General features: G+C 42.8%; 1 protein-coding gene across 1 annotated transcript in view; it reads right to left on the bottom strand.

Moving 5' to 3' along the window:
• Positions 1 to 353: 353 nt before the first annotated feature.
• SNX7 (sorting nexin 7) overlaps positions 354 to 17,313 on the bottom strand; it is a 90,506-nt gene continuing 73,546 nt past the window's right edge. The window contains exon 9 of the mRNA XM_077277776.1: positions 354 to 791. Within this exon, the coding sequence (XP_077133891.1) occupies positions 714 to 791 (78 nt within the window). The 3' untranslated portion in view covers positions 354 to 713. The remainder of the gene's footprint in view (positions 792 to 17,313) is intronic.

The following is a 17,313-nucleotide window of genomic DNA, read 5'->3' as shown; positions in this document are numbered from 1 at the left end:
TGAAATAATCGCGTGGTTCTGACCTAAAAACAAGTGTCAGGTAATTAACTGCTCTGATAAAGGACTTTATCTGTATAACTTGATACTTGATTATATGACTTGTATCTAGAACTTTTACATTAATTTATTGAAAAGATCTTTCGGAGCTTAAAAAAAAAAAAAAAAAAAATTCAAAAATCAGCATTTGTCAGTGGTTTGGAATAAGTTACGCTGACATTGCTTCTTCTTTCTCCCTGTACTATAATTTCATAGAAATTATCAGTCTCCATCACAAATGTATTATGTAATCTTGTTTGTAACCATCATGTCGCCCATTGTAAACTGAAGTACAGGTCAATACAAAAACCCAAAAATTCAGAAGACATATTGTATTAAAAATTAATTAAAAGTTTCTCTTTTTTACATTTATATTTAAAACAATTACTAAAATACAAAACAGGTTGAAGAATACACATAATAGGTGATGTACACTGCCCCATCCAAGAGGCTTTCATGCATATAAAAGTCTCGGCAGCCGAACATTTGATCCATGAATAAACAGGGTTTATTTTGGCGCCTGGAAGACTAGGACAGAATAGGCTTTGGCAGAGCTTCGTTGGCGTCGTTGATGCTTTGTGTGCCGTCTCCATTTGGTCCTTATAGGAGTAAGGTCACTTCATTGGTCATTTGGACACTTCTGTAGAATATAACATATGCTGCTTGTTCAGGGTATTTCAGGACCCATCCTCTTGTGCATCAAACTGATCATCGTATGACTGAGAGGAAAGGAAGTTTTCCCATGTGGCTAGGCACTGCAGGAAAGTAGACAGATGTATACATGAAAATTCCATTTATTCACAGAAAGAATTTAAAATGATATATTAAAAATATAAAAGCAAAAAAAAAAAAAAAAAAGAATATATTTGCGCAACTGAGTAAAAGCCTAAATGGGACTTAAATAGCAAATGCTGAAAAATCATTCTTATAGATCATAAAGAGTTATGTCCACCGTTTTCGGGGGAATACACCAAAGATTAAAAAAAACAAACAAATATCTTAATTCCTCCAAGCTTGTAAAGTTCAGCAATGTTTCGACAGACGTGGTCTTTCTCAAGCTCAGGTTGAAATGCTGCTGTTTTCTCATGTATGGAGAAGTAAAGTCTATTTCGTTTTTGGTAATCCCCTGGGGAATGCTGTAACCAGGGCTGTTGGAGTCGGTAAGCCAAACCTCCAACTCAAGACTCCTCAATTTCCATGACACCGACTCCACCAAAATGGGCTCCGACTCAGACTCCACAGCCCTGGCTGTAACTGCTCTATATGGATGAACATTTTGTACTGAGTCGATTCCTCGGTATTTTATGGACTTTGCTCCTCCTTTCACTTTGAGTGTTCTGCAGATAAGCTGGAGTTTTTTTCTCATTCATAAATGGGTTGTCCACTACTAGGACAACCCCTTTTCAACCTGAATGTTTGCCCTGTTAAAATAAAGAAAAACCTTATATTTCTCTCCCGTGTCGGCACTCGCAGTGAGGTTATGTCACATGAGACATGTGGCTGGCCGCTTACTTCCCTTGGTAACTTATACATCCAAAGGTGGAGCCAGTGATGGTAGCTAGCGCAGGGCTCATGTGACATAACTTCACGTGAACCCTGGGAATGCAAGTGAACACACAACTGGACGGCGCCGTTACTGGAGGCAAGTAGAGGTTTTTTTTTTCTCATTTTATTTGTTTATTTATTTTTTTTTAACAGCGGCAAACATTCAGATTGAAAAGGGGTTATCCTACTAGTGGACAACCCCTTTAAATAAAGTCTGTCATACTCTAACACACAAATTAAACTAAGCACAAGGTCATATAGGGGAATCAGGACCTGCATAAAAAAAAACCTTTATTGAATTGAAGAGGTTGTCCACAATTCGGACATAACCTTCTCAAACCCTGCATTTCCCCTTTGTAAAATAACACATACTCTCCTCTGGTGATCGTTCCAGTATTGTCGGCACTGGCTCTCCCAGGGGTCGTGTGACATTTTATGTCTTTTATCAGAGCTGGCTTTACTCTCCCAAACTTTGAGCGTATTACATATAGCCTAAGGAGGTGAGAGCCTTAGGTTTCTCTTCAGGCAGAATAACATGCAGGGATGCGGGAAGCTGCTGCTCGCTCACTTCCTCCAGATGTACAGGATACGTCCGAAGGCGAGGAGCGCAAAGCTAGCGCTGATTAGGTCACGTGATCCCTGTGGCCAATATCATGCAATCCCTGGGAAAGCCAGGGCAGAAAACGCTCGAACAGTGCCGCCCCCGGAGTAGAGTATAATATTGGCTTCACACTTGCGAGTGCAATGTGAGAAACTCGCGTGAGTCTCTCGCATCGATACCTGGCACTCGAGACCAGAGTTGCATGAATTTCTATGCAGCTGAACACTCCGGTCCCGAGTGCCGGCGCAGTGCCGGGTATTGATGTGCAAGTTTCTCGCATTGCACTCGCAAGTGTGACCCCGGCCTAAGTGCTATTATTTTACAAGGGGGAAAATAGGGATTCAGAAAGGGTAGTCCTAGTAGTGACCAACACCTTTTATCCTGGCCTGTACGGTCCCAAAAAAATCATTTATTCAATATGAAAATTATGATTAGTGCATTTGTGGCACGAGTGCTCCAAGCACCGTCCCCAACTCCTCCGCATTAGCTTACCTTGCCGTGTTCCTGCATGTTATTCTGCCTGCACAGAAACCTAGGCCAGGTGTGCACAATAGTCGAGTTCGTATGTACAAACACATTCCTATTACTCTCTACTCTACCAGGTGTAGACAGAGGCCACAGCACAGAGAAGGGGGTGTTCGACTCTAACTCCTGCGCGGTCAGCGTGTGTGTGTGTGTGGGTGGGGTGTGTGTGTGGTGTGTGTGTGGTGTGCGTGGGGTGTGCGTGTGTGGGGTGTGTGCGGGGTGTGGGGTGTGCGTGTGTGGAGTGTGGTGTGTGTGGGGTGTGTGTGGTGTGTGTGTGGGGTGTGGTGTATGCACGCGCATGTTCATACAGCGGTTTAAGGTCAGACAGCGCTCTCTCTAGGCAAGCGAGTGCTGCCAATCAACAAACCGTGAGAAAACAAGGCATGCCAATTCTGGGGCAAAGGCTGCTCCAAGCACCCAAATTTACACACTGAATAGGCGTCCTTTTCTGGACATTAAAGGCAACTACCATTTTGGTAAACATATGCATTCTATAGGGGTTTCGCTCTACTATTTAACTGTGTGCTTGGCTTAAGTTATGATTCGGGGGACTTGTCTGGGAGTTCTCCCTTTTTTTCCAGGAGCATGGTCAACTATAGGCTTGTATACCGCACACATAAGATTATGAAATTGAAAGAAAATGATGAGTAAAGCCTACAACAGGCATTACTTTTACAATAAAAAAATGCACCTAACACAGGAAACTAATAACAGACCTTAAAGCAACTGAGATAGAAACCCATAACCGGCATAGGATACACAATGTGCGCATCTTCGGGCAAACATTTAGACATATACCAGGCAGCTGGTTATTATCCTGTAATTTACTGTTGTATTAAATGTAATTTTTTTTTTCATGGAAACCATTGTAGCATCTAGAGGAAGCTCAGGATCCAGCCCTCCTTTTGTCACAATTACACGGGGTGGGAAAGCATGGCTGGCTGTATATGTAATTGAACCATTTTAGCCTCTAGATTTGGAGAGACCATTATGCCTGTTGACAACTTAATACCGATATCTGAGATACAGACACTTGTTATTTTGGAGAAAAAAAACTTTAAAAAATTGCTCCATTTACCTCACTCAGAATACGTAATTATAGAAAATGGCATTTATCGGAATCTTCCGCTATATTTAGGAGATAGAAAGATTTAAAAAGGATGAGAGCAGTGGTGCAACGTGAAACTTGTCGGCTCCAGTGATATATCGCCAAATGAGCCCCAATTACCAGACAACTTTAATAGGATTGGTCCTCTCATATGCCTCCGTATGCTCCCCTGCACCTATTATTGGGTCAGGTGCCTTCTACATTCTTCTAGTAGTCATCCCAAGATATGCAGGAAGTGACAATTCTGTCACTAGTTAACTATCTTTTTTTTATACTGTATGCTATCTAAGAGCCACACAATCTGCCAGGGTAACAATCTGATAGCACGAATGTTCAAGTAAAATAAGACTTGATTTTAAAAAGGTATTTCATGGTTTTATTTAAACGTATTTATTACATAATGATTACATTGCAACTCTCAAACTTTTTTTGTCGATCAGCCATGAGACATGCAGGCGCAGGGACTCGAACATATCTTTTGAGCATGCCAAAATCACCCAGTTAGCACAAGAACATGCCCAGATAACACCTTATCAGAGAACATTCGCTCATCACTACTGGTAAACAAAAAAAAATCCTAGTATAATTTAGATACAATATTATTAAGCTTTAAGTAGAGAGAAAAATTAAGTCTGGATTAATAATCCACCTCACTGAAAACAAGTAGAGATCTAGACAATGGCTGTTAACTTTTTAATAAGTCAATTGCATTGTATAATACATATTATATACTCCTCTGGCTGCAGTAGCTGCATCATTACGGTATGACATACGATCGCGTATTCTTAGCATTTTTTAAAAAATTATTTAGCTTAACCCCTTAAGCCCCAAGGGTGGTTTGCACGTTAATGACCGGGCCAATTTTTACAATTCTGACCACTTTCCCTTTACGAGGTTATAACTTTGGAACGCTTCAACAGATCCAGATGATTCTGACATTGTTTTCTCGTGACCTATTGTACTTCAGGATAGTGGTAAAATTTCTTCGATATAACTTGCGTTTATTTGTGAAAAAAAACGGAAATTTGGCGAAAATGTTGAAAATTTTGCAATTTCCAACTTTGAATTTTTATGCCCTTAAATCACAGAGATATGTCACACAAAATACTTAAGTAACATTTCCCACATCTCTACTTTATATCAGCATAATTTTGGAACCAAAAATTTTTTTTGTTAGGGAGTTATAAGGGTTAAAAGTTGACCAGCAATTTCTCATTTTTACAACACCATTTTTTTTAGGGACCACATCTCATTTGAAGTCATTTTGAGGGGTCTATATGATAGAAAATGCCCAAGTGTGACACCATTCTAAAAACTGCACCCCTCAAGGTGCTCAAAACCACATTCAAGAAGTTTATTAACCCTTCAGGTGTTTCACAGGAATTTTTGGAATGTTTAAATAAAAATGAAAAATATTTAGAATTGAGAGTCCTAAGTGATTGATACCTTTTAATGGCTAACTGAAAAGATGGTAACAAATTGCAAGCTTTCGAGACTACATACGTCTCTTCATCAGGCAAAGACTAAAACAAATTCTGAAGAATCACATATTTATGCACAACATAGTATAGGGAAAAAAAAAAAAAGGGTGAGGGGAAAAAAAACCATGGATAAGCCAGGTGACATGAAGCAGAATTACCATGAGTGATAAACAGTTACGTCCATAAATATTGGGCCAATTCTTAGATAAGGAATGTTTTATTGTCCTGTGATTAGGGTCTGTTGTGATGACCCCCACATGGTCTGATGGGCAAGTTCCTTAGTTGTAGTTAGTTGATGTAAAAAGACATAAATCCGTGTGACACATTCATTCCTGCATTTAGAGTGTCACATGCAGGAATGAATGTGTCACACGGATTTAGGTCTTTTTACATCAACTAACTACAACTAAGGAACTTGCCCATCAGACCATGTGGGGGTCATCACAACAGACCCTAATCACAGGACAATAAAGCATTCCTTATCTAAGAATTGGCCCAATATTTATGGACGTAACTGTTTATCACTCATGGTAATTCTGCTTCATGTCACCTGGCTTATCCATGTTTTTTTTCCCCTCACCCTTTTTTTTTTTCCTATACTATGTTGTGCATAAATATGTGATTCTTCAGAATTTGTTTTAGTCTTTGCCTGATGAAGAGACGTATGTAGTCTCGAAAGCTTGCAATTTGTTACCATCTTTTCAGTTAGCCATTAAAAGGTATCAACCACTGAGGACTCTCAATTCTAAATATTTTTCTATCTACTAGCTAACACGGTACCAAGATATATTTCTTTCCTGTATCTAAATAAAAATGAACATTTAACTTTTCTTCACACAAAATTTGCTTCAGCTTCAATTTGTTTTATTTTCCCAAGGGTAACAGGAGAAAATGGACCCCAAATGTTGTTGTGCAATTTGTCCTGAGTACACCGATACCCCATATGTGGGGGTAAACCACTGTTTGGGCGCATGGCAGAGCTCGGAAGGGAAGAAGCGACGTTTGACTTTTCAATGCAAAATTGACTGGAATTAAGATGGGACGCCATGTTGCGTTTGGAGAGCCCCTGATGTGCCTAAACATTGAAACTCCCCAAAAGTGACACCATTTTGGAAAGTAGACCCCCTAAGGAACTTATCTAGATGTGTTGTGAGAGCTTTGAACCACCAAGTGCTTCACTACAGTTTATAACGCAAAGCCGTGAAAATAAAAAATAATTTTTTTTCCATAAAAATTAATTTTAGCCCCCAGTTTTGCATTTTCCCAAGGGTAACAGGAGAAATTGGATCCCAAAAGTTGTCCAATTTATCCTGAGTACGCTGATACCCCATATGTGGAGGGGAACCACCGTTTGGGTGCATGGCAGAGCTCGGAAGGGAAGGAGCGCCATTTGGAATGCAGAGTTAGATGGAATGGTCTGCAGGTGTCACATTGCATTTGCAGAGCCCCTGATGTACCTAAACAGTAGAAATCCCCCACACGTGACCCCATATTGGAAACTAGACCCTCCAAGGAACTTATCTAGATGTGTTGTGAGAACTTTGAACCCCCAAGTGTTTCACTACAGTTTATAACGCAGAGCCGTGAAAATAAAAAATCTTTTTTTTTTTTCCACAAAAATTATTCTTAGCTCCCAGTTTTGTATTTTCCCAAGGGTAACAGGAGAACTGGACCCCAAAAGTTGTTGTCCAATTTGTCCTGAGTACGCTGATACCCCATATGTGGGGGTAAACCCCTGCTTGGGTGCACGGGAGAGTTTGGAAGGGAAGGAGCACTGTTTTACTTTTTCAACGCAGAATTGGCTGGAATTGAGATCGGACGCCATGTCGCGTTTGGAGAGCCCCTGATGTGCCTAAACAGTAGAAACCCCCAATGCTAACTGAAACCCTAACCCCAGCCCTAACCCTAGCTCTAACCCTAACCCTAGCCTTAACCCTACCCCTAACCCTAATCCTAACCCGAATGGGAAAATAGAAATAAATACTTTATTTAATTTTATTATTTTTCCCTAACTACGGGGGTTTTTGCGTCTCCACATTTTGAGACCTATAATTTTTCCACATTTTGGTCCACAGAGTTATGTGAGGTCTTGTTTTTTGCGGGACGAGTTGACGTTTTTATTGGTAACATTTTCGGGCACGTGACATTTTTTGATCGCTTTTTATTCCGATTTTTGTGAGGCAGAATGACCAAAAACCAGCTATTCATGAATCTCTTTTTTGGGGGGGGCGTTTATACCGTTCCACGTTTGGTAAAATTGATAAAGCAGTTTTATTCTTCGGGTCAGTACGATTACAGCGATAACTCGTTTATATAATTTTTTTATGTTTTGGCGCTCTTATACGATAAAAACTATTTTATAGAAAAAAATTATTATTTTTGCATCGCTTTATTCTGAGGACTATAACTTTTTTATTTTTTCGCTGATGATGCTGTATGGGGGCTCCTTTTTTGCGAGACAAGCGGTACCACGGTTATTTATATCCGTCTTTTTGATCGCGTGTTATTCCACTTTTTGTTCGGCGGTATGATAAGACAGTTTTTTTTGCCTCTTTTTTTACCGCGTTCACTGAAGGGGTTAACTAGCGGGACAGTTTTATAGGTGGGGTCGTTAAGGACGCGGCGATACTAAATGTGTACTTTTATTGTTTTTTTTATTATTTAGATAAAGAAATGTATTTATGGGAACAAAATTTTTTTTTCTTTTTTCTTTGGAAATTTTTTTTTTTTTTTACACTATAACATTGCCCCGGGGGGGCCGGAGCCCGCATCAAAGTGGGGGTTCTGACCTCGGACGTACTATCCCATCCGAGGTCAGAAAGGGGTTAAAGGGGTTTTCCAACAAACAATGTTAATTTTAATTAACATTTTAATCAATAGATCTTGGAATAATAATAAGTTCCATAAATGGATGTGTGTAAATAAAATGTTCCTGTGCGGAGATAATCTTATAAATGTGCCCCTGCTGTGTACTGTGTAATGTCTGTGTCTGACAGTGCAGGAACATGGTCTGATCATACCACAGCTCCTGGGCGGGGGAGGATGGAAAAAAGTATACAGATATTATGACATGGGATTGCAAATTATTCTTTCTTTCAGCTAAAATATTGCTAAAAAAAACAGGCAGAGAAATGTTTTGCCTCAAGTATAATCAGCTGTGATCCCCGGCTGTAATGTCTGCAATACTCGCTTTTGCTCCTTCCCCTGCCCTGGAGATGTGGTATGATCAGACCATGTTCCTGCACGGTCAGACACAGACAGTACACAGCAGGGGCACATTTATAAGATTATCTCCACAAAAGAGCATTTTTTTTTTTTTTTTTTTAACACATTCAGTGGAACTTATTATTATTCCAAGATCTAGTGATTAAAATATATCTTGTTCGTGGAAAAATCCCTTTAAAAAAAAATTCCCAAAAAGTGATAATGCTTAAAATCAGCAGGTGTTCAAATTAAGAAAAAAAGAAAAATAATAAAAAGAATGTTATTGATGGCACATCGCAACCATTATCATCATTAGAAAGTGAATGGCTTTTTATGAGGCATCAAAATCAAGAAGGATCATCGCTGATTGTAATAACAGTACCATTCAGACTGGCAGCTCCGATCAGCTTCTCTCCTCCTTGAAAAGTGGAGGAAGATTACTTTCCTTTAAATAGCACTAATTATCTTGGATTTTGTCACCTTCTACTAAATCTGCACATTCCTATATTACAAAAGAGAGAACAGGCAGCAGCAGCAGGCTCAGCGAAGTATGGAGTCTTCTCATCTGATCTGGTTACCCATGCACAATAGAGATGAGTGCATTACTTCGCACAACCTTGAGCCACAGTCTAGGACAGTGATCTCTAGCGATGGACAGGAGCTGCCTGAATTTCCTGGCCTGCCAGGTTCATCGGTGCGGCATTTGATTAGCTGGACTGGTGTGACACACAGGTGATGATGTGCTAGTACCTCAAATCATAAGACGAGTCCCAGATTCCTGAAGGTCAGGTAATTCCAGCAGCTCCTGTTCACGGCCAGAGAGCATCGACTTGATCTGTGGACCAGGGTTATGCGAAGTGATCCATTCATCACACGATGGAGAGTGTTTAGAAAGAAGGAGGATTGCTGAAGATGGTCTTCGGAGATCTAGGACTTAAGAGCAGTAAGCACCATGGTCCAAGCAGGAAGGGTAACGAAGTTCGCATCAAGAGTGTTGCAATGTTCTAGGGCAGAGGTCCCCAGCCTTTCTGACCTTGAGAGCCACCACATCCAGCTCAGAGAGATGGTCGCGAGCCACATCCAGCTCAGAGAGATGGTCGCGAGCCACATCCAGCTCAGAGAGATGGTCGCGAGCCACATCCAGCTCAGAGAGATGGTCGCGAGCCACATCCAGCTCAGAGAGATGGTCGCGAGCCACATCCAGCTCAGAGAGATGGTCGCGAGCCACATCCAGCTCGGAGAGATGGTCGCGAGCCACATCCAGCTCGGAGAGATGGTCGCGAGCCACATCCAGCTCGGAGAGATGGTCGCGAGCCACATCCAGCTCGGAGAGATGGTCGCGAGCCACATCCAGCTCTGAGAGATGGTCGCGAGCCACATCCAGCTCTGAGAGATGGTCGCGAGCCACATCCAGCTCTGAGAGATGGTCGCGAGCCACATCCAGCTCCTGCCCCACTCACAGTAGTGACACGCAGACCCCCATTACCGGTATAATGACAGCCAAAGCTTTTCCACTGAAATCACACCAAGGCAGAATGGAAAGCTCCAAGGTTTCCAATCACACCCCCCATTCATATCTGCTCTTCTGTGCAGGGCTACACATAAAAGTCACCAAGTAGAGATCTGTGCTTAGTAACTGTTTGCTGCACCTGCTGCAAATGCGCCAAGCTGGCAGACAGCCGCGAGCCACACATCACAGGCCCGCAAGCCACATGTGGCTCTCGAGCTACAGGTTGGGAGCCCCTGATCTAGGGCAAATTGAAGGGTCTGATCTGAATGGTTAAAGGGAATTTGTCAGCACGGATGACTGTTAAAACCAAGCACGGTGCGCGCTTTAACATCCATCTCTGCCCTTTATAAAGCCAAAACTGGCAATCAAAGAGGGGTGGGGTGGTGGAGATAGAGGGAAACAAGTAGATGGGAAGGTGCACTTATATGTTTGGCCACGCCAAGGGTGTATCGAGAACCTGTGCTTGGATCGAACAGTCATTCTGTGCTGATAGACTACGTTTAACGGGTAATTCTTTGGATTCTGTCTTGAGGACCACACCGCTGCCCAGGCTCCCGGCTTCCTGGGGAGTGGTGTCACCATGGTGTACATTATTTTCTGTGACATTGGCTGGTAAATACCATTGCGCTTAAGAGTGAAGGCCGACCGTGAAAGCCAAACTCTCAGAACGTGGGGGAGAAATATGCAAAAGCAGGTTTCCACCTGTATCTAATGGGCCTTCCCAGAGAACAAAACGTACAAGAGCCCTTATGAACTCGAAGGCCTGGTATGACTGGCTTCTTTCACACTTCAGTTGTTTGGCGTCAGTCACCTCCGACATAGTGACGGATCGACGGATCCGACACAATTGTTGAGAAAACGGTTCTAACGGATCCGTTTTTTTGACGGATCCGTTACATGGGGGTTGTCTGGGGAAAGTATCTACTTTTTGGAGCATGCGCAATTGAAAAAGCGGATTGGGGCGACTGATCCGCTGAAATGACGGACGTGACGGATCCATCGCCCATAGGCGGCCATTCTATCGCGAACAGCCATTTCGGCGCAGACAAAAAACGTTATAATGTCCGTCTATGTCTAGATGACGTCCGCCAAATCTCGACGGATCCGTCGCATGGCGGATGGAACGGACGACCATCCGCCACAATCCGTCGCTAATGCATGTCTATGGGAAAATAGTGGATCCGCCAAAAAAAAAAAAGGCGGATCCGCTATTTGACGAAATTGGCGGTTTCAAACTGACGCCAAAAGACAGAAGTGTGAAAGAGGCCTAAGAAAACTTTGTAAGATACATTTGTTATATCTGGAATTATTTGATGGCTGCCTGCCCAGAGAGAAAAAAAAAAAGTAACATTAGCAAAAATCAAAGATATGAAATTTTGCACCTTTTAGACAACCATATTACTAAGACAAATGGCATCAGGCTCGTCCAGAAGATTAAATGTGAATGTAATACCATGCACAACGTGCAGAGTCATTTTTCAGTTGCTACCCAGAGAATAAGGTGGGAAGTGAACTGAGAAGACCTAGACATTGTATTAATTATCCATCTGTCACTACACGGAACGTATCAATGGACGGCCATTATGATAAAATGCAAGCCACGCAAGTTTCTGGGTTTTATAAATTACTGATGTGGCCAATCCAAGAGGTATTCTATCTTTATCAAAGCCTTAATACTGATTCTTTACATGGAAGCACTTAAAGGGGCTATTCACTACTGAACGCCCCCTCACTATGTGGCTAATAAGAGAAAAAAAAGCATACTTCCCTTCCGGACCAGCAACACTTCTTTGGCTCAGAGTGGTGTTCGTTAGCAATCTCGTGACATTGGCTATGTCACATGAATGCTGCATACTATCAGCGGCCAATGATGGGCTGCAGCCTTCACAGCTCAGTCGAATTCCATATGCTCCTGTATAACACATGAGGCATGCAAAGGCACCTCCATGGTTGAACCATGACATTTGCAATAAGCATTTGCTTTGTTCTCTCACCTATTTACATTAATGGGATTATCTGGTTTTATAAAAAAAATAAAAACACTGCTTAAAAGGAATGTGTCATCAGGAATTGACCTATGGTTTAAAAATCTAATTTTTGTTATAAATATATCTTTCTTAATTTGCCATTTTTTCCCCCATATAAAAAATAGAAATCATGCAGTTTTCACACTGGCCACTGGGGCTTTTTTAGACTCCAACTTGCGGTCTCAAAAATGTAACATGCACATTAGTCGCAATGAACAGACTGCACACGCTCATTAGATGCTGAATAAAACACTCACAAAGTGAGGGGAAATAAGGTCAGCTGTGACATTGCCCATTGTCAGAACTTATCACTGGATCCAGTTTGATGAATGTATAGGTGGGCTGCCATTACTCTAGCAGCGCAGCCCACCTATGTGTTCATTCAACATCTGCTGGAGGATTTCTCCACTAGCCATGGGGCAGCAGCAGCTTTGTTTCTTCATGCCTACATAGCAGTTGTGCCGATCACAATTCCACCATGTGAGCATAACCAGCACTCTCCCCTCCCCTATTGAGCTCTGTCATAGTAATCCTACCTCTGAAGATAAGGAGCCTGCTGAAAGGACAGGAAGTAGGAGTCCCAAAAAGCCCCAATGACCAGTGTAAAAATTACAAGATTACTATTGTTTTTAATAACTAACTAAATACCAAAGAAAGATAAACCCAATTAAACCAAAAGTAAAAAAAAAACATTTAACACAAAAACCTGATTTAAACAATAGGTCATCTCCTTTAAAGTTTAAAATGACAAAATAAAAAGTTATTATCTATTGAAGTTCCAGCTGAGCCAGTGACTGCAGTAATTTATGTACACAGTGACTGCACCAGCAGAATAGCGAGCGCAGCTCTGGGGTATAATACAGGATGTAAGTCAGGATCAGTAATGTAATGTAATGTATGTACACAGTGACTGCACCAGCAGAATAGCGAGCGCAGCTTTGGAGTATAATACAGGATGTCAATCAGGATCAGTAATGTAATATATGTGCACAGTGACTGCACCAGCAGAATAGTGAGTGCAACTCTGGGGTATAATACAGGATGTAAGTCAGGATCAGTAATGTAATGTGTGTACACAGTGACTGCACCAGCAGAATAGCGAGTGCAGCTCTGGAGCATAATACAGGATGTAACTCAGGATCAGTAATGTAATATATGTGCACAGTGACTGCACCAGCAGAATAGTGAGTGCAACTCTGGGGTATAATACAGGATGTAAGTCAGGATCAGTAATGTAATGTGTGTAATCTGTGTACACAGTGACTGCACCAGCAGAATAGCGAGTGCAGCTCTGGAGCATAATACAGGATGTAACTCAGGATCAGTAATGTATGTACACAGTAACTGCAGCAAGAAGGACCAGCAGACCGCAGAGGTACGTTCTTCGTTAAAGAGGTTGGCGGATTAAAAATACACATTTTGTCATACACATGGTTATTTCCTTTGTGTGTATTGGAACAAAAAAAAAAAAAAAAAAAACACAGGAAAAAAGCAAATTAGATAATTTCACACAAAACCCCAAAAATGGGCAGGACAAAACTGTTGGCAGCTGTCTCAAAAATGTGGGTAAACAACTTTGTTTCAAGCATGTGATGCTCGTTCAAACAAACCTGTGGCAAGTAAAAGGTGTGGACAATATGAAAATCACACCAGAAACCAGATAAAAGTGGGAGAAGTTGACTCAATCTTTGCATTGTGCGTCTTTGCCACCAGTTTTGCCATATTTCAGAGCTGCAACGTTACTGGAGTAACAAAAAGCACAAGGTGTGCGATACTAAGGGACATGGCTAAGGTAAGGAAGGCTGAAAAACGACCACCTTTGAGCAAGAAACATAAGATAACACGTCAAGACTGGGCCAAGAAATATCTTAAGACTGACTTTTCAAAGGTTTTATGGACTGACGAAATGAGAGTGACTCTTGATGGGCCAGATGGATGGGCCAGAGGCTGGATCAGTAAAGGGCAGAGAGCTCCACTCCGACTCAGACGCCAGCAAGGTGGAGGTGGGGTACTGGTATGGGCTGGTATCATCAAAGATGAACTTGTGGGACCTTTTCGGGTTGAGGATGGAGTGAAGCTCAACTCCCAGACCTACTGCCAGTTTCTGGAAGACAACTTCTTCAAGCAGTGGTTCAGGAAGAAGTCGGTATAATTCAAGAAAAACATGATTTTCATGCAGGACAATGCTCCATCAAATGCCTCCAACTATTCCACAGCGTGGCTGGCCAGTAAAGGTCTCAAAGAAGAAGAAATAATGACATGGCCCCCTTGTTCACCTGATCTGAACCCCATAGAGAACCTGTGGTCCCTCGTAAAATGTGAGATCTACAGGGAGGGAAAACAGTACACCTCTCGGAACAGTGTCTGGGAGGCTGTGGTGGCTGCTGCACGCAATGTTCATCATAAACAGATCAAGCAACTGACAGAATCTATGGATGGAAGGCTGTTGAGTGTCATCATAAAGAAAGGGGGCAATATTGGTCACTAATATTTTGGGGGTTTTGTTTTTGCATGTCAGAAATGTTTTATTTCTAAATTATGTGCCGTTATATTGGTTTACCTGGTGAAAATAAACAAGTGAGATGGGAATATATTTGGTTTTTATTAAGTTGCCTAATAATTCTGCACAGTAATAGTTACCTGCACAAACAGATATCCTCCTAAGATAGCCAGATCTATAAAAAAAAAAACCCACTCCAACTTCCAAAAATATTAAGCTTTGATATTTATGAGTCTTTTGGGTTGATTGAGAGCATAGTTGTTGATCAATAATAAAAATAATCGTCTAAAATACAACTTGCCTAATAATTCTGCACACAGTGTATATGAAGACTACACACATACCGAAGAGTCCTGCCACGGTGCATATACCATACTAAGACATATGACAGTTCTCCATTGTCTGTAAATTAGTTGGATACACCTCAATGGGCACGAGACAGTAAATACACAAGACTTTGTCCGGCAGTGGAGTTTCCCCAAGAATCAGAACGCTTACATTTTTAATGCAGGTTTATATGATAAGGACTCAGTAATTTTATTAGTAGGGTAAGATCTCCACTACTTTTAACTTTCAGGCTCGTCCATGTGTGAACATGGTCTACAGGTAATTTGCTATCCTATATATTGGCATGTATGATAAATTATCTGACAGCTTTTATAAAATGTATCATGAATTATCTCCGTCCTGTTATATTTTTCAATCACAAGACACAATTGAATGCCAGAGACAATATCACAGAGGAGGTTAACCTTGGGTTAAATACGCATTTTCCAATTCTGCCAATCAAGCACAATTTAGTTTAATTTGTTAATTTAAGACTGTATGTTATTCCTAATTAGCCTGGGCCATTCTATTTGGCATTCACTATTCTGGTGTAAGTGCCGAAATAATGCACAGACGGGCAGAGCCGAGGTAACAATGGGGATTTTAATTAAATATTCTGAGTGTATTATTTAAAATCAGACTTTACTTCTTAATTAGCATTTGGCCATTGGCTTTATTTCAGGATTCCCAGTGGCTTTAGTCATATTTCTGATTTTTCGCTGTAGGATTTTTCACCGCAACCTCATTATTAGAGACAGATGTCTACAGCTCCAGCTGCAAGTAGTGTAGTAGAATATGAGGTGCACATCTGTTTGGAGCTTTACTGCGCCCAAACGGTACCTGTCATTTCATATAAAACCCGTAGAAAATTACGGTCTTGCAGCTCACATCGCCCACAAGTTAAAATTGCTTTGGTTGCACATATCAGTCCTGTGTGTCCAAAAACTGTGACAACTTTTACAGCCTGTAACTTGCCCTCATCTCATTATGAGTATGTGGATCTCTTTCATTAGCATCCTGCCAACACTATAGGATCTGGAACTTTACTTCACTTACCAGCATGCATTGCTCCTGCTAATGACCAACAATTTGCCTTCCCTAAAGTGAAAGCCCACCTCCCCGTTTTGCCTCTATGCAGTTTTTCAGTTTTTTCCCATTCCCTATAATCGATCTCAGATGGGTTACACTTCAGAACAGGCAGTGAAAAGTAAATTCAATAGTTGAGTTTCATTATTTGACATAAAAACAATGTTTTATAATGATCTGCAGAACATCTATGCATCACAGTATCTACTAAAAGAAATCGAGCTATCAAAGAGGCATAATGACCATTTAAAGCCGGGGTCTCATACGTGGCCCCCTGTGACTGTCTTCCGAAGCCTGTGGGACACTGAAGCTTAAGAGACATCACTGGGACAGCAGAGAGTGGGCCGAACGAGAAGCACTATGGTACCTCTTAATGACATCGTGCCAGAGCGAGGCGTGCCAGAGCAAAATGTGCCAGAGCGAGGCGTGCCAGAGCAAAGTGTGCCAGAGAGAGGCGTGCTAGAGCGAGGCGTGCCAGAGCAAAGCGTGCCAGAGCGAGGCGTGCCAGAGCGAGGCGTGCCAGAGCGAGGCGTGCCAGAGCGAGGCGTGCCAGAGCGAGGCGTGCCAGAGCGAGGCGTGCCAGTGCGAGGCGTGCCAGGGCGAGGCGTGCCAGTGCGAGGCGTGCCAGGGCGAGGCGTGCCAGAGCGAGAAGTGCCAGAGCGAGAAGTGCCAGAGCGAGGCATGCCAGGGCGAGGCGTGCCAGAGCAAAGTGTGCCAGAGCAAAGTGTGCCAGAGCAAAGTGTGCCAGAGCAAAGTGTGCCAGAGCAAAGTGTGCCAGAGCAAAGTGTGCCAGAGCAAAGTGTGCCAGAGCAAAGTGTGCCAGAGCGAGGCGTGCCAGAGCAAAGTGTGCCACAGCGAGGCATGCCAGAGTGAAGCGTGCCAGAGCAAGGCTTGCCAGAGCGAAGCGTGCCAGAGCGAGGCGTGCCAGAGCAAAGTGTGCCAGAGCGAGGCGTGCCAGAGCAAAGTGTGCCAGAGAGAGGCGTGCTAGAGCGAGGCGTGCCAGAGCAAAGCGTGCCAGAGTGAGGCGTGCCAGAGCGAGGCGTGCCAGAGCGAAGCGTGCCAGAGCGAGGCGTGCCAGAGCGAAGCGTGCCAGAGCGAGGCGTGCCAGAGCGAAGTGTGCCAGAGCGAAGCGTGCCAGAGCAAAATGTGCCACAGCGAGGCGTGCCAGACTGAGGCGTGCAAGAGTAGGATGTGCCAGAGCGAAGCGTGCCAGAGCGAGGCGTGCCAGAGCGAGGCGTGCCAGAGCGAGGCGTGCCAGAGCGAGAAGTGCCAGAGCGAGAAGTGCCAGAGCGAGAAGTGCCAGAGCGAGAGGTGCCAGAGCGAGAGGTGCCAGAGCGAGAGGTGCCAGAGCGAGGCATGCCAG

The sequence above is a fragment of the Ranitomeya variabilis genome, chromosome 8 (genome assembly GCF_051348905.1).
Source record: "Ranitomeya variabilis isolate aRanVar5 chromosome 8, aRanVar5.hap1, whole genome shotgun sequence".
In the NCBI taxonomy this organism is placed as follows: domain Eukaryota; kingdom Metazoa; phylum Chordata; class Amphibia; order Anura; family Dendrobatidae; genus Ranitomeya; species Ranitomeya variabilis.
Note: the sequence above shows the minus strand (reverse complement) of the source record. Positions and strands in the feature narration are given on the sequence as shown.